The sequence below is a fragment of the Dendrobium catenatum genome, unplaced genomic scaffold (genome assembly GCF_001605985.2).
Source record: "Dendrobium catenatum unplaced genomic scaffold, ASM160598v2 original_scaffold_201124, whole genome shotgun sequence".
Lineage (NCBI taxonomy): Eukaryota > Viridiplantae > Streptophyta > Magnoliopsida > Asparagales > Orchidaceae > Dendrobium > Dendrobium catenatum.
The window spans coordinates 65,942-90,729 of record NW_021519540.1 but is presented as its reverse complement, the minus strand read 5'-3'; the positions used below and the strand labels follow the sequence as shown (position 1 = coordinate 90,729).

General features: G+C 35.6%; 1 protein-coding gene across 1 annotated transcript in view; it reads left to right on the top strand.

The window, feature by feature from the left end:
- Nucleotides 1-22,440, top strand: part of LOC110098175 (3',5'-nucleoside bisphosphate phosphatase-like) — a 51,729-nt gene extending 29,289 nt beyond the window's left edge. Inside the window, exons 2-5 of the mRNA XM_020824909.2 lie at nt 20,077-20,201; nt 20,564-20,872; nt 21,493-21,662; nt 21,764-22,440. Coding sequence (XP_020680568.1) covers nt 20,077-20,201; nt 20,564-20,872; nt 21,493-21,662; nt 21,764-22,179 — 1,020 coding nt within the window. The 3' untranslated portion in view covers nt 22,180-22,440. The remainder of the gene's footprint in view (nt 1-20,076; nt 20,202-20,563; nt 20,873-21,492; nt 21,663-21,763) is intronic.
- The last annotated feature ends 2,348 nt before the right edge of the window (nt 22,441-24,788 follow it).

Here is a 24,788-nt window from a genome sequence, read left to right as displayed (position 1 = left end):
TGCCAGCCATTCTTCAAATTAATGAAGAAAGATGTTCGTTTCAAGTGGGACACAGAGTGCCAGGAAGCATTTGATAACATTAAAAGATATTTGTTGAATCCGCCCATTCTCGCAGCGCCAATTCCGAGAAAACCTTTTATAATGTATACAGTAGCACTAGAAGAGTCCCACAGAGTATTATTAGCCCAAAATAATGAAGAAGACAGAGAATGCGCTCTACTACATCAGTCGGAGGTTGATTGGAGCAGAAAGTCGTTATTCTCCTATTGAAAAGCATTGTTTGTCATTGATTTTGCAGTTCAAAAACTTCGCCACTACATGCTGTCTCATAGAATCACATTGATTTCAAAGATCGATCCGTTGAAGTTCTTGATGACAAGACCAACGTTGACAGGTCGTCTAACCAGGTGGATAGTACTATTACTGCAGTTTGATATTACATACATGCCACAAAAGGCGGTGAAAGGACAAACATTGGCATGTTTTCTCGACGCACATCCAATCCCGACCGACTCTCCGCTCAATGATGATTTGCCTGATGAGCAAATTATGCATGTCAAGAAAGAAGAAAAGATACCATTCTAGGAGATGTACTTCGACGGGGCATCGTCGATTAAACCTGCCCAACCTCCAAAAATTGCGAGAGCCCGAGCCGATATCGATCTTGTTCTCATACCACCTGAAGGAGGCATAATAAGGTTTTCATTCAGTCTGACTGAACCTCGGACCAACAATGAAGCCGAGTATGAAGCTCTAATAGGTGGATTAGAGATCACAATTGACATCAAAATTCGAAATCTTCAAATCTTCGGCGACTCTCAACTTATGATAAATCAAGTCTTGGGCATTTACAAGATTTGCAAGGTTGAGTTGGCTCATTACCATCGACGGACCCTTGAACTCCTAAAAGCAGGTGCTGAATGTTAAAATTGTTCAGATTCCTCGGGAATAGAACGCCAAAGCAGATTGCTTGGCCAAATTGGCTAAGGAAACGACAACATCAATGAGGAGAAGCCTATATTCATCGGAGTTTACAACCGGCGGATCTTAGAGCCTGCTATGTTACAATTCCCGAAGGCATAAGGAATTCCAGATTCGAGTCAGCAGGATAAAGTCCCAGTTGATCCTCAACCTCTCCATCAGATTATTATGAAAAATTATCCAGAAGGATATCATGTGGCCAAGAGACGTAAAGCTAGTGAAGCTTCAGAATCATGGTTGCATTGCCTCGATGTTGAGGAAGAAGACGATTGGAGGCAACCCTTCATTGACTACTTTAAAGAAAGTAAACTCCCAGTAGATAAGTCTCTTGCTACACAAATTCGAAAAAGGGCGTTGTGATATGTATTTGTCAATGACACATTGTACATACGAGCTTTTGATTAAATGTGGTTAAGGTGCTTAGAGACCAAGGAAGCTGATAAAGTGGTAACAGAAGTTCACGAAGGACTTTGTGGAGCACATCAGTCAGTTTCTAAAATAGCCACTAAAATCAAGAGAATGGGTTACTATTAGCCGACAATGGTGAGAGATTATATTAACCATGCCAAGAGGTGCCATGAGTGTTAAATTCATGGTGATGTTATACATCAATCGCCAAATCCTCTGCACCCAACTGTAGCTCCTGGCCATTTGATTGTTGGCGCACAGATATAATTGTCCCAATAGATTCGCCATCATCAGCGGGACATCGCTTTATTCTGGCAGCAACGGACTACTTTTCCAAGTGGGCAGAAGCGGCTCCATTCAGAGAGGTCACATCCGAGCATGTGATCAATTTATTTACCCATAATGTTATCTACAGATTTGGTGTGCCACACCGCATAATCTCAGACAACGGTACTGCATTCAAAAGTACAAAAATCTATAAGCTTGTTAATCAGCACAAAATTGATTGGCAATATTCATCTATATATAATCCAAGGGCAAATAGCTTGGCGGAGGCCTTCACTAAGACGCTGGTAAAATTGTTGAAGAAGATCCTCACCAAGAACAAAAGAGAGTGACATACGAATTGGTAGAAGCCCTATGGGCATACCGTACAACGTACAAGATGTCAACCAAAGTCACTTCTTATTCATTGATGTTTGGAGTTGAAGCCGTATTACCATTGGAGATTGAACTACTGTCACTTTGGGTAGCAATCCAAAATAATCTCACTCAAGAACAAAATGCTCGTTTGAGAATGGAAAAGCTCGATGCACTCGATGAGATTAGACTATATGCTCAACAAAACTTGAAAATCTACCGATGAAGAATGATAAAATCCTTTGATCGAATAGTGCGTCCTCAATCATTTTAAGAAGGAGAATTGGTCCTGGTGCTGAGAAGGCCAATCATTCCACACCGAAAAATCGGTGGCAAGTTCATATCCAACGGGGAGGGCCCCTTCGTCATCGAGAAGATGTACTAAGGAGGAGCATATTAGTTGATCGATTTAAATGGTCAGAGGCCTATGACGCCTATCAACGACCGATATTTAAAGAAGCATAATGCATGAAAATTCCATGACTAACATACTTTATAACGATTAGAGTTTTATATGCATAATTATCGATGCATGCTTACATCTATATTTTGAAATTTTTTTGTGTAGCAAGAATGCATTTTAAAATCCCCAATCAAATTGAGTGCATTTTAAATATTTATTCAGGTTGAGATTACGCCGCGTGCCAAGATACCCGAATAAATATTTAAAATCTTAAAGATATAAAGCCTATCCAAAATGTCCCTGCGAGTCAGGTGGCATTTTAAACATTCATTTGGATCGACATCGTGCTATACGTCGAGACCCCCAAATGAATTTTTAAAATCTCAAAATCTCAGTTTTACTTTGAAATGTTCCTGCAGGACATGGGACATTTTAAATATTTATTCGGGTCGACATCATACTGCATGCCGAGATTCCTGAATAAATATTTAAAATTATCAATACAAATATTTTTTGTGCTAAAGAATATAAATGCTTCTTTTTTAAAGTATATACAAATGATCTTCCAAAAGTTAGAGACACCACCTTCTTCAACGTATAAAAATTCAAAAGTCAAGAAAGGGCTTTTGTAATTACACACTCCAACAAATTGAGGCAGAAAAGCTTGAAGTGTTTCAACAGCCTGAAATTTAAGGTTCGAATAAGTGTAAAAGGCCGGATCCAACACGCCCACATATGGCCGGATCGCTGGCAGCTCCGTCTACTCAACACGCCATAATAAAGGTCGTAGTAGAGGAACCCCCACTTCGTCAACCCGTCAGTAGGATCTGTAGGAAGAACGAATGCCAATTTGACTCGACCAATTCAAGTGATCGTAGTCTACAAAATCTCCCAAATGACCGGAGAATCAAAGTTCCAACGAGAAGGAAGAATCTCTAGCAACTACTGAAAGTTCGTAGGCTCTAAATCTTCAACCACAAAGGATGACTCCAAATCCACCAGCATCAGTAAAATCAGCATTGTGAAGCGCCTTTCCCGTAGATCAAGTCTGAAGCTTGAATGGGTGTAAAAGGTCGGATCCAAAAAACCCAAATATGGCCGGATCGCTGGCAGCTACATCTACTCAACAAACCATAAGAAAGGCCGTAATAGAGGAACCCCCATCTCAGCAACCAGAGGACAAAGAGCTATCAAATCCTAGCTCTCCCGATCTGATAAACTCAAGTGACTCAGATTAAAGTATTCTCAAGTGGTTAATGATCAAGATACTATCTATGTTCAGTACTATCAACTGAATGCAGAACCTACAAATCCTTCAACAAATCCGTAAATCACAAAGCGAGGATTGAAGGAATTTTTCTTCAACAAATCCGCTAAAGCACAAAGCAAAGGACCTAAGAAAATTATCCCAAAGTTCACACAAAATCCAAGGCTGAATTAAGTGGATTCTGTCATTAACAAGTCCGCTATGCATAATGCTCTGGACCGATGACTTCTCGCCACTGACCTAATATAAACCTAAGGGTTTAGGTCACCGGTATCTACTCCTTCATCAAGTCCGCCAAAGCTAGAAGCAAAGGGCAGAAGGCACAAAAATTTCCTGACAAGTCATTGAAACACAAATCAGGTGATTCTCCATCAATGTCCGCAGCACAAAACATAGAACAGAAGGAATCTGAATCTCAGGACTCAAGTCAAAGCCATGAAATGAGCACCCTGGATGATGCCTACATATGTCCCTAAAGACGGGCATTATAAATATTTATTTCAGTCGACATCGTACCGCATGCTGAAATCTTCAAATAAATATTTAAAATTTTGTCAAAATACAACCAGATGATAGAAGAATATTGAGCATATACATAAAGGCTATAAACTAAAGTGATAGTGGTGTTAAAAGAGATCAAATGATGACGATGCTATCTACTAGCATCAATCTACAAAGTGAAGCTCTAAAGACCAAAGTACAAAGTACTCTATCACTACCCTGAGGATCTCTACTTGACCAAGAGCAAATATATCAACTATTCTAAAAAATACATATGTATCTAAGGATCCATGAAGGCACGGAGGTGGACTCTTGAAGATCTACATAATGAAATTTTAGTATGACATCCAAGCAAACTTTTGGAGATTCATTAAATGAAACCTTAGTGTGACATCCAAACAAACTTTTGGAGATCTACTAATTGAAAATTTCTGTGTGACATATAAAACAAATATCTAGAGATTCATAGGGTCAATCAGCATACAACAAATGTGATTTGCTCTAGACACGCATCATATTTGTTGGGGGGCATTTGTTGACCTCTGAACAATACCCAAAGGAACAAAAGGGAGAAGAAAACAAAGTAGAAATCTCGCATACATACCTCTTACCCATCAGATCCGTGATATCATGCCGAAATTGCGCCGATTTGGCGTCGTTTGAGTCTACATCCCGGGAATCCTACTCAAATCCTGCGATCCGTAGCTTCACTCGCATCGTTAAATACCTGACCAAACGAAGCTTTCGGGAGCTTTTTCCTTCACACGAACTGCTCTCCCGTCAAAATCCCCTCTTTACCGTAGTGGATGAAGCTCCTCTAATCACCTTTACCTCTGTAGCAGTTGGAGCCACCCCACTTCAAAGCCTAACCCACGAGCTCTGATCGAACCTTCCCGTCGCCTCCAACCCGACGCATCTCCCGATCTCATCAAGCCGAGAGCGAGAGAGAGCGAGAGATAGCGAGAGTGAGAGAGACCGACCTCTACGCCTGTAGCCAGCGCCCAAGCCGAATTCCACCTCCTCTCTGTCCAACCTCAAGCTCCACTCCGCCTCTTATAAGCCGCACTCCCTCTGTTGTGAAGAAGCCAAACCCGACACCTATAGGGCCAATCCATCTCTGCCCTTACCCGAACCCAAGTTAAGAGAGGTTATCTCTCTTTCTCCTTTCCTCTATATCTTATTAATTATAACTAATTAAATATTATTTATAATTAATACTCGTTACTTATAGTTAATTAAAATTAATATTAATAAAAAATTAATATTAATTATGATTCATTAATGTTAAGAATAATTAATTATAGTTAACTGTAATTAATTATTATTTATAATTAGTTAGAATTAATTATAGAAGTTTATAATTAATTCTAGTTAATTATGTGTAATATATTATCATTAATTATAATCGACTATAGTTAATTATAGTTAATTAGTCTTAGTTGACTATAATTACCTCAATATACATGCCAAATTCACTGCCGGTCTATGTGCAAAGGTATAAATCTCTTAACTCAAAAAAAAAAAAAAAACCATTCTCCCGTGGCTTGCGACGGGCCGACAAATCCCCTACGCACTCACGTAGCGTTGTAGTGGGAAATCGGCGCAGCACTTGCGACGACTTAAAAATCATTCTTCAATGCTTACAAGGGCCCGACAAACCCCATACGCGCTCACATAGCGTTGTAGGGAAGGAAACCAATGCGGCGCTTGCGGTGAGGGGGATAATTTTTTTTTTTTTAAAATAAGTACACTCTAACGCTCACGTAGTACAGAGGGGGGAAATAACCTGTGCTCTTTTAAAAACTCAAACAACCCTTAAACGATCACGTAGCGGGCGGGGATTTTAAATAATAAATATGCAACCACGGTGTCTTTTGACACCTACCTGAAGCGCTCACATACTGTTGAGGGGAAGACTGCCTCTTGGTTTTTCCCCTAAACGGGGGAGACGCTATGAGGCTGCCAAAACTTTCACTAAAACAAAGGACTTAACAAAAAGTGGACTTGAACGTGATTTGAATTTGAACCCAAGAAGGCAACATAGAACTTAATTTGAATGATAAAAAGAACCTGGACATGATTTAAATTCAAAGAACTACAGTGGACATGAATGACGAGAAGAGGTTCATCAGAAACCTGAACTATACTTTGAACTCGAACTGTGCCACTTCAAGTGGAACTTGAACAAGACTTAAACAGCAGGGGCTCAAATTTGACATCAAAGTTGAACTTGAAAATGAATCATATGGAATGGGACTCAAATTTGACATCAAAGTTGAACTCTCCAAAGACATTGATAGAAGACCCATGACATGTTCAACTTATCGCCTACAGTCAACATCAAAGTACAAGCAACTATATTCAACTTTGCAAGCAACAAAATAAGAGATTTAATTTCAAACAAATATGCAAACTCTCTAAATGGTACTACAAATGTATGCAAATAATGGAAGTCAATGTATAAAGGTCTATACAAGTCATAGGGAAGCCCCTACTACTGAGGTTGGCTATCTGGTGGATATGCATGGAAGTCCTTACTAATACTTGAAGACACACAAGTAAATGCGACAGTCCACCAATCAAACACATCAATCTTCTGTAAGCAGAAGGGGCTTAATGACACTACAAGAGACTCATACCACAACCAACATGTTAACTGAAAACAGAAAGGTTTGGCATGCAATGAATATAACAAGGTGACACATTTGGATGCATTCGAGTGATTATTAACATACAAGTGAAAGATTAGTTTATCAGTGCAAACAAGTGAAAATCAAATGCAAAAGCATTACAAAACCACTCGAATGAGTAAGGCCTCATAATGAATAAAACACCAAGTATGATTGTTCGTATGAAGTGGCCAACAACAATTATGAATTAGGTGTGATTCAATTATAGGTAGATCATGAAGAACTTTAGCATTGATTTGGTTCTTCAAGATGTGTCTAAGAAAGTTATCCACAAGAGAAATATAGAAGAACATCAACAAGTACAAGCCCCTATGACCCAAAGCAGGAGATTAGTTAGTGCACTATGATTCATATGCAGAAAGCAATAAATAGTGCACGACAGTCTACCTATATAATATAGCAAACAATTATATTCATAAGATGCTACTTCACGACACCGTATTCACAACTTCTATGCAAGTGGATAGAAGACATTTACAAATAATTTCAAAATACCTCTACATATGCACCATAGATTATAAACACATAGGTACACAAGGGGTAAGTGTAATTATAAATCCGCATGGGCCACAACGAGCGTGTTATTGGTATACACGTGACGTCTAAGAATGCTGCACGGGTTAATAAATTCGAACCCGTTCCTCCTAACTAATAGGAGTTGACAAGGTTCAACAAACAACTATAAAATACCCCCAAATATCCGCATGGGCCCCGAAAAGCGTGTTATTGGGACACACGTGATGTCTAGGGATGTTGCGCGGATCAATGAGTGAATTCAAGTTTGAACCCGATCCTTCTATACGGGTCAATAGGAGTCGACAGGGCAAATGCACAGTTGTGGCGACTGGTATATTTGTTTTACTGCATTCATATTAGACCGTCAAGGTCTATAATAATGAGAATTCACTAACGAATGCTCAAAGCCTACGAAACCCGATCCCCTATTAGCAAGTCGATAGGGTTGACAAGGTTTAAGATATAAATATCCTTAAATGACCCCTAACACCCTGATGATGACCATGTTGAACGTAGATCTCAACCAAAGGGGTGATTCAAATATTTTAAATATCTTCCAAACTCCTTCCAAAATTCAAAAATCCAAAAATTCAAATATTTAAAATTGAAATAAATCCATCAAAATACTTAAAGAAAAATTCATCCAACCCCGCAACAGTTTGTTGAGGTGGACAAATTGAAATATAACTTCAGATCACAAAGAGCCAAATGCCTAGTTGAAAATATCACTATGATCCATTCTCAAACAATCACCTTCCAGTAAGGACGTGGTACGTGTCCTCTAACCGATGGTTTCGCCGCCAAATGGTATCGCAGGATAAATGGTTATGACCCGGGGCCATCTGAACCGAGTGATTTTGCCGTCAAATGGCACCACGAAATACCAGTTATGGTTAGAGCCAATACGCTCCTTAGTGGCGTTAAATCCTTGAGATATGAATCAATAAGATATAATCGATAGGTCACAAAGCCCTCTGTTAACTAAGGTGGATTTAAATTTGTCTCCTTAGCAAACATTCACCTCAGGTCTACAAGGTCTCCATGGACGAAGCAACCCATGGCTGCCGATAAGGATCATTCTGTAAGGTTGGATCGACTACCTCCTCTGACTAAGTAGACCAGGGACCATGATGGCCCGGGTTGACGGAACCATGGGATCTTGATCGGTTCTATCATCATTTCCCCCACCATCTGCTTTAAGTATAAGATGGTGAAATTTCAATTTTAAATATCAAATTTTTCCAAATTTTTAAGCTTCAAAATATTTCAAAATCCCCAAATTATCAAATCCCAAATCCATGCTGCTGCTATATGCCAGATAACATGTATCTCTACGTATCTGATTGACAACTAGCCTTAATCGAAAGTTCTCTCTCGTGATCGAGAGGGGTAATTAACTATAGGGGCTTGCGCCTATAGGAAACCAGAACTCAGATCATAAAGTCCTTGCAAAATGAGGGCGAAATCTCTGGGTAGTGTATTATCTACAAACCCATCCGCCTTCCCAAAATTTACCTTGAAACTTAAGTTCGTTAAAACTCCCTCGCCGAAGATAAAAGCACATCAGTCGCGGGCGGAGGCCGGGGCCGAATTTTTGGTGCCCACAGGTGAGTGATGGTAACAAGAATTTTGCGGATAATGGAATTTTAAGTAAATAGTTTGTAAAAGCAAAAAACTGAGATCCATTTTTGTGAATAAATTATGACAGTGTTAACAACTTTATTAGAGGCATTTGGGTTATATTTTAACAAAAAATCATTGCTGGTTTGGTGTTTAAATGGTTTGACTCATCATTTCCTTAATGCTGCATTGGTCGATCTTAATGGTGAATTTAATGCTAAATAGGTATTGCCATCATTTGGAAATTGCTTCGGTGATTGCAAAATGTTTAGAAACATACATTGAAGTTCGGGGACTGCATTTCTTAATGAAGAAAGCAATAGGTTGTATGCCTTGAGTGAGGACAACCCCAATGCCGGTGCTCAAAGCATCCTTTTCCACAATAAAGGGGATTGAGAAGTCAAAAAGTGCTAGTAATGTTAGTTTTGATGAAACTAATTTTAATGCAGTAAATGAGGGTTCTTAGCCGGATGTCTAAAGGAATTTATCCTTTTGCATTAAGGTAGAAAGGGGGACAGCTATTGTTGTGAAATTACAAGCAAATTGCTGATAAGAACCCGCTAGTCCTAGAAATCTATATAAGAACTTGACTGTTTGCGGTGGTGGCCAGTTTAAAATATCGCCAAATCTTGAAAGCATCTGGGATACACATCTTTTACTAACAGTATAGCCAATATACTTCATTATGTGGCTGTGTCCAAAAATGCATTTAGATCTTATCATGAATAGAGAATAAGCCTTTAGGCTTGTGAGGACTAATGCTAAATGGTGCAAATGGTCATGCTATAGATAAGGATATCTTAGAAAAACATGATGGCAGTTGACATACATAAGGTTAGAAACTATATTCATTATAGTTTGAAAGGTGATGGTGCATTGGAGAAGCCGAATGGCATAAATAAGATCTCATTGTGACCTTTGTGAGTATGAACTGTAGTTTTAGATTTATCTTTTTCAAACATGCAAATTTAGTAGTAATTGGATTGTAAGTTAAGTTTAGAAAATATGGTATCCCTATGAAGTTTGTCCAATAGCTCATCAATAGTAGATTTGATTAAGGCGCAATAATTAAAGCAAAATTGCCATGTGCCATCTTTTTCTTTACTAATACCACTGGGGAAGAGAAATGAGTGATGCTTGGACAAATAATTCCAGAAGATAACATGGCGCCATCCATTTTTTCAAATTCCATCTTTTGATTGATATAGATAGCGAAATGATTTAATATTTACTAGTTTGGAGCTAGGAATGGTGTGGATCTGCTGGTCCGTTGGCCTTAGGGGAGTTACTTGTGTAGAAATAGTAAATATGGAGTCAAATCATGACAGGACGTCATGCAAGGGTTGAGGAATGTGCTACTGTTGTCGTAAATCTGTGAGAAAGTTATATTTTAGTGTATGAAGATGAAAGCATGAAGCGATACTTAGATGTGCTTGTAAATATTTTAGTTTATTTAGTTGAAAGCATTTAGAAGTGGAGGCTGTCCGCCTAGTTGAACTTGTTTTCCATTCCACCAAAATGTCATAAAAAGGGTTTTATAATTGGTTAGCAAATCATCCAATAATTCTAATTATAGAATATTGAGAACAATCTCATCTCTAAGTGAAGTTACAAACAGATCGGCTTGGAAGTGATGGTCCTGAAGTCATAAGTCAATTTCTGAGCATTTAATAGTACAGGTCAATCTTTTCTGTTAATGACCAAACATGAAAATGGGGAATTTTTGTAACAGGCAATCCGAGATAGTATACAAGGCCGCTCTTGTATGAAGTTTTGGATTGAACCAATATCAACAAGAGCTTGAACTAATGAATAAAAATATAGAGCTAATAAGAAGAATTTTGGTCGATGAATGTTTCCTGACTATGGCGTGGTCACTAATGAATGTAGGTTTTGTGAGCCTGTATGAATGGGTTCAATTCTATAATGGGAGATGGTAGGTTGTCTTTGAATTTGGACGCTAATTATTCATGTGTAATCACAGTTATCATCCGAGTTTTACAACGTGATTAAGTTGATATCTCTTATCATAGCAATAAAAAACTTTTTTTTTTCCAATTTTTCTGCCAACTTAGAAGGCGTAAGCTTCTTGATTCGTAGTGAAGATTTAGCTAGTGAATTATCTTCAAGGTTTGGTTTTGGAAGAAGATTAGCTGAATTTTGTCTGTTGGGTGAAAAAAAGAGCAAGTTGGGGTAATAGGTGTAAGGGCCCTTGTAAAGCTTATCTTTGACCAATTTTGCGAGGTCCATGGCCTAGTTATGATAAGAAGGATGATGAAGGCGCATTTCTTTTTCTTATGTCTAGTTTGAAGGCATGTTCAAAACAACATAAGAAGAGAAGGGCATGGGAATAAGAGAAAATTGTTCTAATCTTTGTTGGTAATTTTGAATGGAAGTATGCTGGACCAATTTGGTTAATTCAATCTTAAGCCTCGCTGCCGAAACAAAATGAATATGGAATGCTATAATTTCAAATATTTGGACTTTTGATGACAATTTTTAACCCAAAGAAATCATTCTTTTGTCGGTCCGACCATATGAAAGGAGACGAGGGAGATTTTATCTATGTCATAGAGTTTATGGAATCCATAAATTGCTCAACTTTTTGAATTCAAATTTTTGGATTGTCCCCATAAAATCTAGGCATTTCCTGTTTAACGAAGCAAAAGGGTTGGACCCCAAGAACCCGGTAATAGAAGATGATGTGGAGGAAGGAGTACCTGAAGGAAGGGATTGAAACATTGCTATATAATATTTGATCTTGCTTGGCTTCCAGTGTGGTGAGCTTAACTTCAATTTCCTTGGAGAACATCTCCGATGGATTAGAATTGGTCATTGTATCAGCAAGATGAGAGAGGAAGCTTTTGAAAAATTTTTCTTTCAAATGTGTGTCATCAGCCATAAGAAGATGAGGATTTAATGAGAATGCCAAATGATTGTTTGGATGAGGCTATTGCAAGGATGGAGGGAAGGGTTGGGGATGGAGGGAAAGATAGGAGTAGATGAAATTAGAGTATTGAGAGAAAAAATACTCTTCCATATTTTTTCTCGTGTTATCACTATTGTTTATATACATTGTTCCTTGGATTACGTAGCTCTTAACTAAGAAAATATAAATTAATTAAAGAGTAAAAATAGATAATTAGTAAGATATGGCTCTGAATTAAGATAATGCATACAATATCCATTTTATAATTTTATTTGAAATCCTCAAGCCACGTTAGTGGTTGTTTTCCTCGAATTGATTGCCACCTTACATTTTGGATGTATCATGCTAATCGTTTCCAACCAGTAGATCATGATTTGTGTTCTAATGATTTTTATGCAGTGATGGTCAATGTTTAAAATCGCGTATTCGGGTATTGAGGCGTTTTTCATTCGTGAGGCGAGGCGTAAGCCTCAAGGCGTTTTGAGGCGTAAGCCTCAAAATCAAAAGATTGCGTAAACATAAAATGATAAATTTTTTATATACTAACGAGTGAATAATATAAAACATAAAAAAACATAAAACATGAAGTGAAATCAAAATATCCCAATAATAAGACAACATGAAATATAGTTCAACTCAAAATTCTATCTTTTCCAAATCCCAGTATTCTTTTCATTAACATATAATTCCAATTTCCAAAAATAAATAGCAATGACATATCACATAAGAACTCATAAGTCATCAGCACTGTCATCACTAAGGAGTTCTTCATTTGAATTATCATTATGATGAACTGCTCTCTCCCCTTCCTCCTCTCCTATAGAGTCCAATGTCAGGCATTTACTTCAAGATTTATGTACGTTTTAATATATATAGCGTGAGGCGTAAGCCTCATGCCAGTGAGGCGAGGCGGGCCTCAACCAAGTTGAGGCGTAAGCATCAAGGCGTTTTTTACTGGAATTGCGCAAAGGCGGGCCTCAAGGCTAGCCTCATATTGCGCAATTTTAAACCATGGTGATGGTTGGATAAACCATTAATACTTCTAGATCCTACATCATTCTATAGCATTAAGATATAGACTCATCAATCAATCTTTATGGAAGCACATTCTATTAGCACAAATATGAAAGCACTTGATGTAAGTTTGACTGTCTGATTTAGATCATAGTTATAATCAATACTAAAATATCATTTATGATCAAGCTTAAGTCCAATTTACTTGCGTCAGAGGCTGTGAGAATTTGACTGGTTGTATGGCTTGGGCTATTGTCTTTATGACTGTCATTGTAAATGAGACTAAACTATGAAGACCATGCAAGGACATGATTTAGGCTAATACGTTGATGGCCAAAACGTTGAAAAAGATATAATCTAGAAATTCATATTTTGTTGTATCATGATCTGAAGTTACGACTTACGACTACTGAAGCCCTTATTTAGGTTTTAATTATTAAATCCATGTGAGGCTATATGGCTAGACTAATATCTCAAAAACCATAACTTACTAGAGATGAAACTAAGAATTGCATTTAAGGAGAAGACCAAGCTAACTCCTAGACTACTTCAACCTCAACTCACGCTGAATTAAGAAGTCTATAATGGACTGCGACTTTGTTTATTATGTATCAAAGAAAATATTATGGATTAGAAATTAAAGGTGCATTTGAGATAATTTTCAATAATTATACTTTATAATTATTGTCACGTTTGGCTATAATTTTTCTTCTTTTTAGAAACTTTTATGATGTGAAGGTGTTTTTATAACTAGTTCCTCTAAAGCATGGTAGCTATAAAAAAGCTCGTGTCGGATTTTTTTTTTGTTGGAAAGCAAGTCTAGAATACCCACATCTGCTTTTAATAACTTTGATTGTCCCATATCAACTCCACAACTAATTAAATTGTTCATCCCAAATAAACACCAAGTGCGCACCTTAGGACGTGGCTTGTACCACAACCTTAACTTGAATCAAACTTAGACATAACATAACTAATGCCCTAAGCTAATGCCAGGAGAACCATAGGCTTGATAGAACTATTAAGAAGTCCAGGCTTTGCTATCACTTGGGTGAACATCCTGATGACCCATACCTGAGATTGAACTAACGTGACTAAATTAAGGCGTACTGATGATGCTAGATGAGTGGAGAATGAGTGTGTTAATTTCTGTTTTTAAGAATAAAAGTGATGCACATTAGTGTGCAAATTATAGAGGAATTAAGTTAATTTGTCATACTTTAAAACTATGGGAGCGAGTTATGGAGTGTAGGAGCGGTATGTATGCAATAGCTATTACTTGTGTTCAAAAACAAGGTGGTTTGACCAAGTATTTTCCTATTTCGGTTGGATTACATCAAGGATCAGCCTTAAGCCCATATCTTTTTGCATTAGTTATGGATGTTCTCACTAGACATTTGCAAGAGGATGTACCTTGGTGTATGCTTTTTGCGTATAATTGAAGGTAAACTTGAATTATGGAGGTCAACCTTAGAGTCTAAAAGTTTTTGCTTAAGTAGATCTAAAACTGAATATATAGAGTGTAATTTTAGTAGCAATAGGACTAGTGAGGAGATTGTGAATTTGGACGATCAAGTCATTAATAAGAGTTCACGTTTTAGATATATTGGATCTATTGTTCAGAGTGAGGGCAAAATAGATAGAGATATTATCAGCAGAATTCAAGTTGGATGATTAAATTGCATGAATGCATCGGGCTTGTTGTGTGATAGAAAAGTCCACCTCAAACTTAAGGGAAAATTCTATAAGATGGTGGTGAGAACTGCGATGCTTTATGGTGTCGAATGTTGGCCATTAAAAGAGAAGCATAATACTAAGTTAAGTGTTTCAGAGATGAGGATGCTTAGGTGGATGAGTGGCTTTATCCTTAGAGATAGGTTATGAAATGAGCATATACGTGAAAAGATTGGAGTAGCTCTAGTGGAAGATAAGATTAGAGAGAGTTGCCTTAGATGGTTTGGTCACATTAAATGGAGGCCTTCCGATGACGCGGTTAGGAAAGTTGAGGTATTAGATATGATTTATGTTAAGAAAGGTAGAGGTAGACCTAAAAAGACTTGGTTAGAAAATATTAGAAATGATCTTTCTTTATTAGATTTAAATGAGAATTTGACTTTTAACATGACACAATGGAGAAAAGGATTCATGTAGTCGACCCCACGTAGTGGGACAAAGGCTTGATGATGTTGTTGTTATTGTTGTTGTATTTGGACTGGAAAAAGGAATCCATTAACAGTTGTGTCATATAAATTAGTACCTTGGGGATCACAACTACCCCTAGGATTCAGTATTAATTAAACCACCAAGTCCATAATAAAAATATATTAGTAATATGAAAAAGGTAATGAAAATCAATCTTATATTATTCAATAAATGACATTATTATAAAAGGGCCACCCAGCATACAAACTTATCACAAATACAATTTATGAATGGTTTTAAACTATTAGAGGGAAGATTAGATATCTCACATCTGCACCTGTGGAGCACAATACTCCAATATTAACTTGTTTGAAAACTTCCATCCTGATTGAAGCTTCTTCTATTTTCGTTTAAATGTACATAAGATAGCTCATTGATCGATTGTCCCTATAACCTTTCCTAAGAAGAACCTTAGCCTACACAAAATGGCCTATTAGTTGTTATCCATCTTCTTATTAAATTATTGTTGGACCATAATAATATATAGAAGCATGTCTTGAATTCCTGAAAAAATCAAGTAACTCTCTTCCTGTTGAGTTTGTTAACATTATTTGTCATGATTATAATTGGATTAAACTTTTAGATTACACTCTTCCATATGAATTGATTTGTGTTGGTATCAATTACCTGTGCATTGGGCTTTTAACCTCGACTCACTTTTTGATCTAAAGTAAGTATGCTAATGTAAAAATGCCCATGATGCCATCCCTGTTGTGTGAAAAACCACTCTACAAAAAAGCATGTTCCATTAGCAGAAGATGGCACATATTGGCTTGAATATAGCATAAAATTCAGAGCATTTTTCTTCATGGTTGAATGACAAAATTCTTCACAAAGAATGTTAATGAAATGCTCTTAGCATACCCAATGTAAACCTCACAATTAGGCATTTGGTATGTTGTCCATATAAGTCTTACATAGAAAGCTCTACATTGACAATAACAAAGCTGGCCACACTTTAAGTGATAAATGTTTGACAAGCTCATCTATTAAGAGGGCATATCTGAGGAAACAAGGGATAGGATCCATCTAAGAGAGTTTCCCTTCTCTATCTTATATATTGACTTGCCACGATCCTTTAGTAGTTAGAAAAGGGAAAACATCAGTCTTTTGTTGAATTTTTTTGCTTGTAAATGAAGTGGCTAGCTTTGAAAGTATGTCGACTCTTTCATTCTACTCTTTTGGAGCATGGATTATTTGGTACTAACAAGGCCTTCATGAAGCCTAAGGTTGATGTTCAAGCCTAGTTGTGCTCAAGGTTTTGACTGTTAAACATAACAAAATTCACTCCCTTGTAGGCTATCTTGGATTATCCCAATATCAATGGGTGCAAGGATTTTCAATTTGAGTTGTAGTGCTAAGTATAATGTCTAAAGATGGATTATAATGACATATTAAATATGGCATTGTGGGTTGACTTAAGATCTGTTTGGAGTGATTGTAGCTTTTTATATATATGATTATAAAACTATTGTGGGGAAATAATTTTTTTGAAAGTTATTGTAGGTATTATAATTTTTTTTTTTTTTGAAAAAGTCAAACAACTTTCTTACTCCTATGCAAATTTGCTTGTAAAAAAAAGTTCCCATTACCGAATTTTTTTGAAAACAACAAGATAACAATAGCTAAATGGATGTATAACATCAATTTTAAAAAAAATAGCAGTGGAAAAACTACCTATGTACACCCTTAAGACTTCTCCACTACAAATTAACCAAATATATAGCCTGATGGAGAATTCCCCATAATGACTAACAAAAGGGTGTTATTTGGACTTCAATTATTTCATTGTTGAAGATATATAGAGGAGCAAAAATATGCTCAAGTTTTTCCATTGTGAGACCAATCCTAGAAATATGGAGGACATCAACATGACTTCGATCAAAATTTTATTTTAGTTGATGCAGATCACCAACACAATATTTATTACTTGTGGATATTAGTGGGGATGCAAATGTTTTATTGTATTATTGACATTTCACATTGAATTATCAGCCCAAGATTTCTTTTAAATAATTTTCCTTAATAAGTGGAAAAAAAATAAATTTGAGAGATAATAAAATTTGATTGTAGTCTTGTTATTACCTACTTTTAAGCGTCCTCCTTGCTAATAACTAGGGTGATTTTGGATTGCATGAGCCTAGTAGTTTAAAGGAAACCATTGATGTACCCTTAATGGACGAGTTTATTGATCTCCTTAAGCTTATTGCATGCCTCTATGGAGTGCTAGATAGTGGTTAGTTAACAATGTTGAGAACTTGTGATTAATTGAGGCCACGTTTTTATAGAGATCATAGTCATTGCCATTGTTTATCATGCTCAAAATGATATCTAGCTTGACAGTGGGCAAAGAAGTATACTCTTAGGGTCGATGTGATGGCTTACATTGTTTTGGCTTATGTTCTTGTAGCTATTGTAATAATCATCAATATTGTTAATAAACGACTATCTATACCTCATGTTTTTATCTGTTGATTTGCACTATCATACTACTATCCTTGGTTAGTTACTCATGGAAAGAACCTCACTATAAATGCAAGACTATGGTTGTATAAATCAAACACTTCTTGATGTTGTATGTACATGTATGGTTGTGAAAATTGGACCGAACATAGAACTAGAAAAATGAGAGGTTTAAGGTTCAATAGTTTGACCAGGATATAATTAGAATATGAATCTGATGATGTAATAAAAATTAAAATTATTTATATATGATTTAAGTGATATAATAATGATAAAATAATATTACAATAATGCATATAAGATTAAAATATGATCTAAATGATATAATAATAATTGTTAATATCATAAGAACAATACATACTTAGCGGTTCCAACTGAAAAGTTAAGGTTTTTCTACTTTTTTCCTAAGAGCATAAACCTCAACTTCAACTAAAATCCATTAGGGCAATCTCAAATGAAAGTTAGGCTTTTCTAATTTTCTCAAAAAAAAAAAAAAGGAATAAAAAAGAAAACTATGAAATTGCTTAATAAATGAGAATGCAAATCATAAGAAGTTTTATAATCCCTCGAAAAATCAAACAATGAGATGAATAATATGTAGGGTAGTTTTTTTCTCAAAACATAGATCTTAAGATGGGTAGAAGAGGAGAATCACATGAGGTTCAAATGTTCACAATGAGGATGTTGCGGTGGCTCTGCAATCGGATGTCCGACGAAGGGAGAGAAAGAGGAATTGCCAACTAAAGGGAAGGGTGAAGGAGAATAGGGTTATCTTAATCATTTGTGTGCGTAATTTGTGCATTTCATCCTTGCTTTGCATTAAGGAAACCCTATGCTCTAAGAAGTCTTGCATGGTTTTTAAGTGGCCAGCGTAGGTTTCTCAACTAGAGCTTTTCATTACTTGGATTCAAAATTCCACAACAGTGTTAGATTTTATCTGAAGCTTCGTTTTGGCAGGGCCAATGCAGGATCTGCCATTGTTATTTATCCCGCTTCAGTGATGTGATCAAAAGCTGTAACGAAGCTCTTGTCCTCGCCTTTTGTTTCCTTTTCTAGGTATAAATTTCAACAATCCTTAATCTTATGCCTGGTTTTCTGCCATCATAGTATAGTGGTCCGGTGTATTGTTTGTTAGTATCTTGTCCTCATAAGGAAGGAGACGTGTTTCTTTCCACAGCTTTGGTACTATTTTAAGGACATCAACAACTGGGAAAAGCTTCAATTCTACGTGAGGACTTTTGTGAAGTTCCACTACATATTTTATGATTATACATTTCTAAAGATGTTGATTTCATTCTAAATTCTGTTGTGTTTTTAAAGTTTTTGCTTTGTTTTTCAAATTCTGTCATTGAATTTGCTGTTTTTTGTGTTTAATGGCATAGAATTGAGCTTTTCAAATTCTTGTAAACTCTAACTATGTCAAGGTTGGCAATTCGCGTGAAGGCTATGGTGTTCATATTTTGAAATTTCAATCCTCTTTAACCTTTAATTGAGATTTGGGATTCTTTTAAACTTTGATCATGTCAAGGTTGACAAATCATAATTTTTAGATTGTGAATTTCACCACACTATAACGTAGTGATTACAATGATTTGTGTTTTGAAATTTCAATCCACTGTACTCTTTTATTGAAATGGAGTATTTGATTTGAGATAGGGTGCAGGAAATATGGAGATTTTTGCTTAATTTAATTAGCCACATTGTATTTGCTTAAGTTCCCCACATAGTGGGATAAAGGCTTGATGTTGTTGTTGTTGTAGTATTTGCTTAAGTTAATTACATTTCTCCATTGATTAATGACTTTTTTCCCTTCTTATGGGTGTGCTAGGGCGTGGTGAATATGATGATCATTTATTGTTTCATTTTGTTGGGGAGTCTGATGAAGGTGGTGATAATTGGTTGATGGCTTCCTTAATTGCTCTATTACTTGAAGTCATGAAATAGGTTGTTACTTTTTTCTTTGGGTTTGTTGAGAGTGGAACTGCTAATAACTCGTATTAATGGCTTTTCCTAGAAGATTGTGCTCTAATATTTGGTGTGATGTACTCATCTTCCTTGATAATGATTAGAAGGGGATCATAGGTGGAATTGTATTCCTTTGCTTAGTAGTAAAAAAATTAAGTTATAATAGTGATTTTGTTAGTGGCGTAGGTCATTTTGGCTGAACCAAATAAATTTGGTGTTTTCTTTTGTATGTGTTGTTGGCTATTTTTTGTATGATATTATTATATAATTTCTCCATGACTTTTTTTTTCTTTCCTCTTTCGTGTCACCAAAATAGAGAGTTTGGGTTTTTTCTCCTAAGATTATTTTTGTTCATCTAACTCATCCATAGAAAATTCGAATGATTTAAGTAGTTATATATGATTAACTAGAGCTATGAATTTAATGCTGAGAGAATAACAGATGGAGAATGACTTTGTTAACCACTGTTTCAGTGCAGGTGAAAGTTCTTGCATTAACGGACCATGATACGATGGCTGGCATTCCAGAGGCCATGGAAGCTGCTCACAAACTTGGCGTCCTGATTATGCCTGGTGTTGAAATCAGTTCGTTATATACTACAGGGTAAACTTCTTTCTTGTTCATTAGACTTTACAATTCTTTATAGTTGATGCAAATTGAAAATAAAATGAGGGTCAAGATCCCAATTAAATGACTATAAATTCATAATCAATACACGGTTAACCTGGTTTCATTTTATTATTATTCTTTTCTCGATTGCCTTCTGTCCAAACAGCCTAAAATTTTCTTGAGATAACTGCTGAACATATTGCATTGTAAATAGACTACTTGAATTCTCAAGAAGTGTTATTAAATAATAAATGTAGATTGCAGTGTCGTTATCATTTATGTTTCTATTTATCAATCTCTTTGTTTTCTGGCATTTGTACTGATTATATGTTTTATTTTCATTTTCTACTGCCAAGTTCTGGGACCGAAGAACTTGTGCATATCCTTGCATACTATGGTAGCTGTGGTCCAGCAAAGTATGAAGAACTCAATGAATTGTTGACTGCTATTAGAGATGGACGTCTCCTCCGAGCAAAGAATATGCTACTAAAACTAAACAACCTAAAAGTGTCTATTAAGTGGGAACATATTGTTAAAATAGCAGGGGATGGTGTGGCTCCTGGAAGATTGCATGTGGCTCGAGCAATGGTTCAAGCTGGACACGTGGATAACCTAAAACAAGCTTTTAGCAAATATTTGTATGATGGTGGGCCGGCTTATGCCAAGTAAGATCACTATCTCTTCTAAGTCTTAGGGTATATACAGGGAAGCTATAGTGATTTGTAAAAATATATAGAATTGTTTTGGAAATCAAGTTTTTGGAAAGTTGTTGCTGAGTAGTATAAGATTTTTTCTTATAGAAAATTCAGACAATATTTTTTGTGCAGTTGCAACATTATAGTAGATCTAATAATAAAGAACTATTTCTCATCACAAATATTTTTAGTTGTAGCCAAAAAATGTAACCAGGCAGAATTGTGACAGCTTTTTGACAAACAAAATTTTGAAAATTCCGCCATCAAAAGTCCTTTGGGCTGTGCAGTAATTTGTAAGGTAGTTATAAAGTGTTCTGAAAAAGATTTTTTTTTTTAAAACTACTATGGTATTATAATTTTTTTTCTTATTGAAAAAACTCAGTAATAATTTTCTAATGGATATCATTCTCTAGTAAATGAGATTGTAACAAGTTATTTCTCTTTGTAGAAATATTTAAAAAATAGTATGTATTAGCCAAATAAATTTGTAGTAATGAACTGAAACAAAGCAGTGAGAAAGCTCCCCTTAACAGACCCTTGTGTATAAAACGACCAAATGATACTATATAAGTGCTCCATCAATTTTTTAGGGGCAGTGAACCTTCTGCAGAAGCAGTGGTAAAATTGATAAGTAATACTGGAGGTGTAGCAGTTCTGGCTCATCCTTGGGCTTTGAAGAACCCAGCTGCTGTCATCAGAAGCTTGAAAGCAGCTGGACTTCACGCTATGGAGGTTTACCGAAGTGATGGCAAAGTGGATGGTATGTTATACGAATCAACCATGGAATCTAACATTTTTTAGTTCTATTTAATTGAATTTATAGTTTATCTGCTAAGATAAATGAACACATTATGGATGCAGGATATGGTGAATTGGCTGATTTGCACGGTCTTATCAAGCTAGGAGGATCAGATTTCCATGGTAGAGGTGGCAATGATGAATCTGAGATTGGTAGTGTTAATCTGCCAGTCATTTCCATTTACAAGTTTTTGAAGTTGGCAAGGCCTATTTGGTGTAATGCCACAAAGAGCATTCTACAAAGCTTTGCAGAGGATCCCTGTTGTTTGAAACTGGAGAAAATAACAATGTTTGGAAAGCCATATAAGCTTAAATTGTGTAAATCCATCAACTGTGTCGAGGAAGTTGTTGATCTTTGCCTTTCTTCGTGGTTAACCAAAGAGGAAAGGATGGAAGCTGAATTTGAGGCCATCAAGTTGAAACTCTCACAGGCTGTAATCAGTAAAGGGGAATTTCAACTTCCTATTTCTATCCAATAGCTTTGATTTTAACAGGTTTTGATAGAATTGAAGGGAAAATAGTTCAGAAGAAGCAATTTCTCTCTCTCCCTCTTTCTCGCTACATTCCTTTCTTATTATTGCACATGCAAATTTTTTAAGAAGAGCCGTTATGTTGTATCTTTTGGGAGAAAAAAATGAGTGAAATATCCAAGTGTTCATCCTCAAATCTTTATGAGACTTTCTTATAAGAATACCTTCTCCAGATCAATTTGTAGGGCTTTTTTTAAAGGGCTATTATTATGTCTTCAGTTTATTTTAGAGATTGTGTTGTATTTGGCATTTGGTGATAGTTTTTGAATAATCATGAAAGCCATTAGGACTTTGGCTTAGGTTTATATCAGTCATCTCAGGAAGTCGTGCCAAGTCTTGTAAAGACTTGATGGAGGTTTGTGACTAAGCTTGTTTGCGAGGTGTTTTTAGATTTCATTTGGGACGATTTTCTTACTGTTTTTTAAAGCTGTTTTTTTAGTATTAACTTATCTTTTGTAAAAAAAAAAAACTCGTACTAAAATTTTTTTATATATAACAATACGAAAGTTTTCCAAATGAAGCCTTAAAATATAATAAGAAATGACTTTTCTTGATCTTAAAACAAAATTTAATAAGGTTTCTCAACCTTCTCATTGAGTAAAGAAATTTGGCTAATAGATTAAGTTGGGTGGTAGAATTCGAATGATTGTGGGATTAAGCATGGTGTACGTAGGTTGGCTCAGTGTTAAAGAAAATGATTACTATTTAAATCTTTATAGTTTTGTTTTATTTTCTTGTTCATTACTTGATTAATTGCTCAAGTTCCAACGTCTATGTGGAAAATATTAAATTTTAGATTTTTGTGCTCTTGTGTAGAGTAGGTTATGTACCTTATGCTTATAAATTAATTTCTCTCACATTGTATGGATCAATTATAACCCACTCCCTTGGTTGTTCATATAACTTACACCTTTTGTCACTTGTGTGATGTTGCTTGTTGAATTGATTGAATTAATCACATATGTTTATTAATACCCTTGAATGTTTATCATCTAAATTATGGTTGCACTTGAACACTTGTACTAAATTATCACATCCGGTGCACTTCTTAAATATATAGAATTATATAGTTGTATGTGTATTTAGTTTTATTGGAGGTCAACATTAGAGTCTAATTTTTTTTTTCTTTTATATAGATCTAAACTAAATACACAGTGTAATTTAATAGTAGTAGTAGATCAAGTCATTAAAAATAGTACACATTTTAGATATCTCGGGTTGATTGTTCAAAATGATGGTGAAAAAGATGAGAATATCATTTGTCAAGTTAGATGGTTTAAATGGGGGAATACATCAGGCCTATTGTGTGATTGAAAAATACCCCTTAAACTTGAGGAACTTGAGGGAAAATTTTATAAGGTGGTGGTGAGGCCTGCAATACTTTATGATGCAAAATATTAGCCATTAAAAAAGAAGCATAAAATTAAGTTAGTGTTGCCGAGATGGAAATGCTTAGGTGGATGAGTGTCTTTATATTTAGAAACATAATATGAAATGAATATATACGCGAGAAGATTGAAGTAGCTCCAATGGAAAATAAGATTAGAGAGAGTTGACTTAGATGGTTTGGTCATATAAATTGTCGGCCTTTCAATGACTCGATTAAGAGAGTACATGTAGTAGATTTAACCCACATTAAAAAGGTATTGCTAGACCTCAAAAGACTTGGTTAGAAAGTATTAGAAATGACTTTTTTTATTAGATTTAAATGAGAATTTGACTTTTATAGGAAACAATCAAGAAAAAGGTTTCATGTAGTGGGATAAAAGTTTGATGTTGATGTATGTGTATTTAGGTTTTATATTTAATTGTTAATTATTAGTTTATGTGTTTTTGAATGTGAGGATTTGAGTTGAGAGAATATTGAAAGAAATTTAAAGTGCATCCACACCCAATATTCCCCAACTCTTTGTTTGTACATCTTTACCTAAACTTTCAATAGATTAGTATAGCTTTTCTAGTTCTTGATATATTTTAAAAAATGATTGATTTGGTAATACCTAGTGAAAATTACACAGTCGTACATTTTTTGACTTGGTCTGATAAGGTAAATCCATTGAAATTTATGTATTTACTCCTTTTGCATGTGTCGGTGAGTGTTATGTATGCATGAGTATATTTGAATCAATTTTAAAGCAAGTCTTAGGGGTATAAATGCATGAATGGAAAATCTATACTTTTGTCCGCGTTGCTGAGTTAATGATGCTACAACATTGAGCTTTAAAATTTTTTTATTTGGGCTACCGCAACAACGTCGCTGCTTGTAGTGCCACGACACTAAGTTAAATTTTTATAAAATTATCAATTTCCACTTCCTTTTATTTTAATTAAAATCAAAAGCCCCCTTTGACTTCCGATTGGGGAGAGAGAGAGAGAAAGAGAGAGAGAGAGAGAGAGAGAGAGAGAGAGAGAGAGAGAGAGAGAGAGTAGGGATTTAGCGACTTTAATTCATTTTATGTTGTCGGCCTAGTCCTGAAAGTTATTCAAATCGAGGCAGTTACATTTTGTCTATATCAATTTTAAAAAATATAAAAATTTTAGAATTTTATTTTATTTTA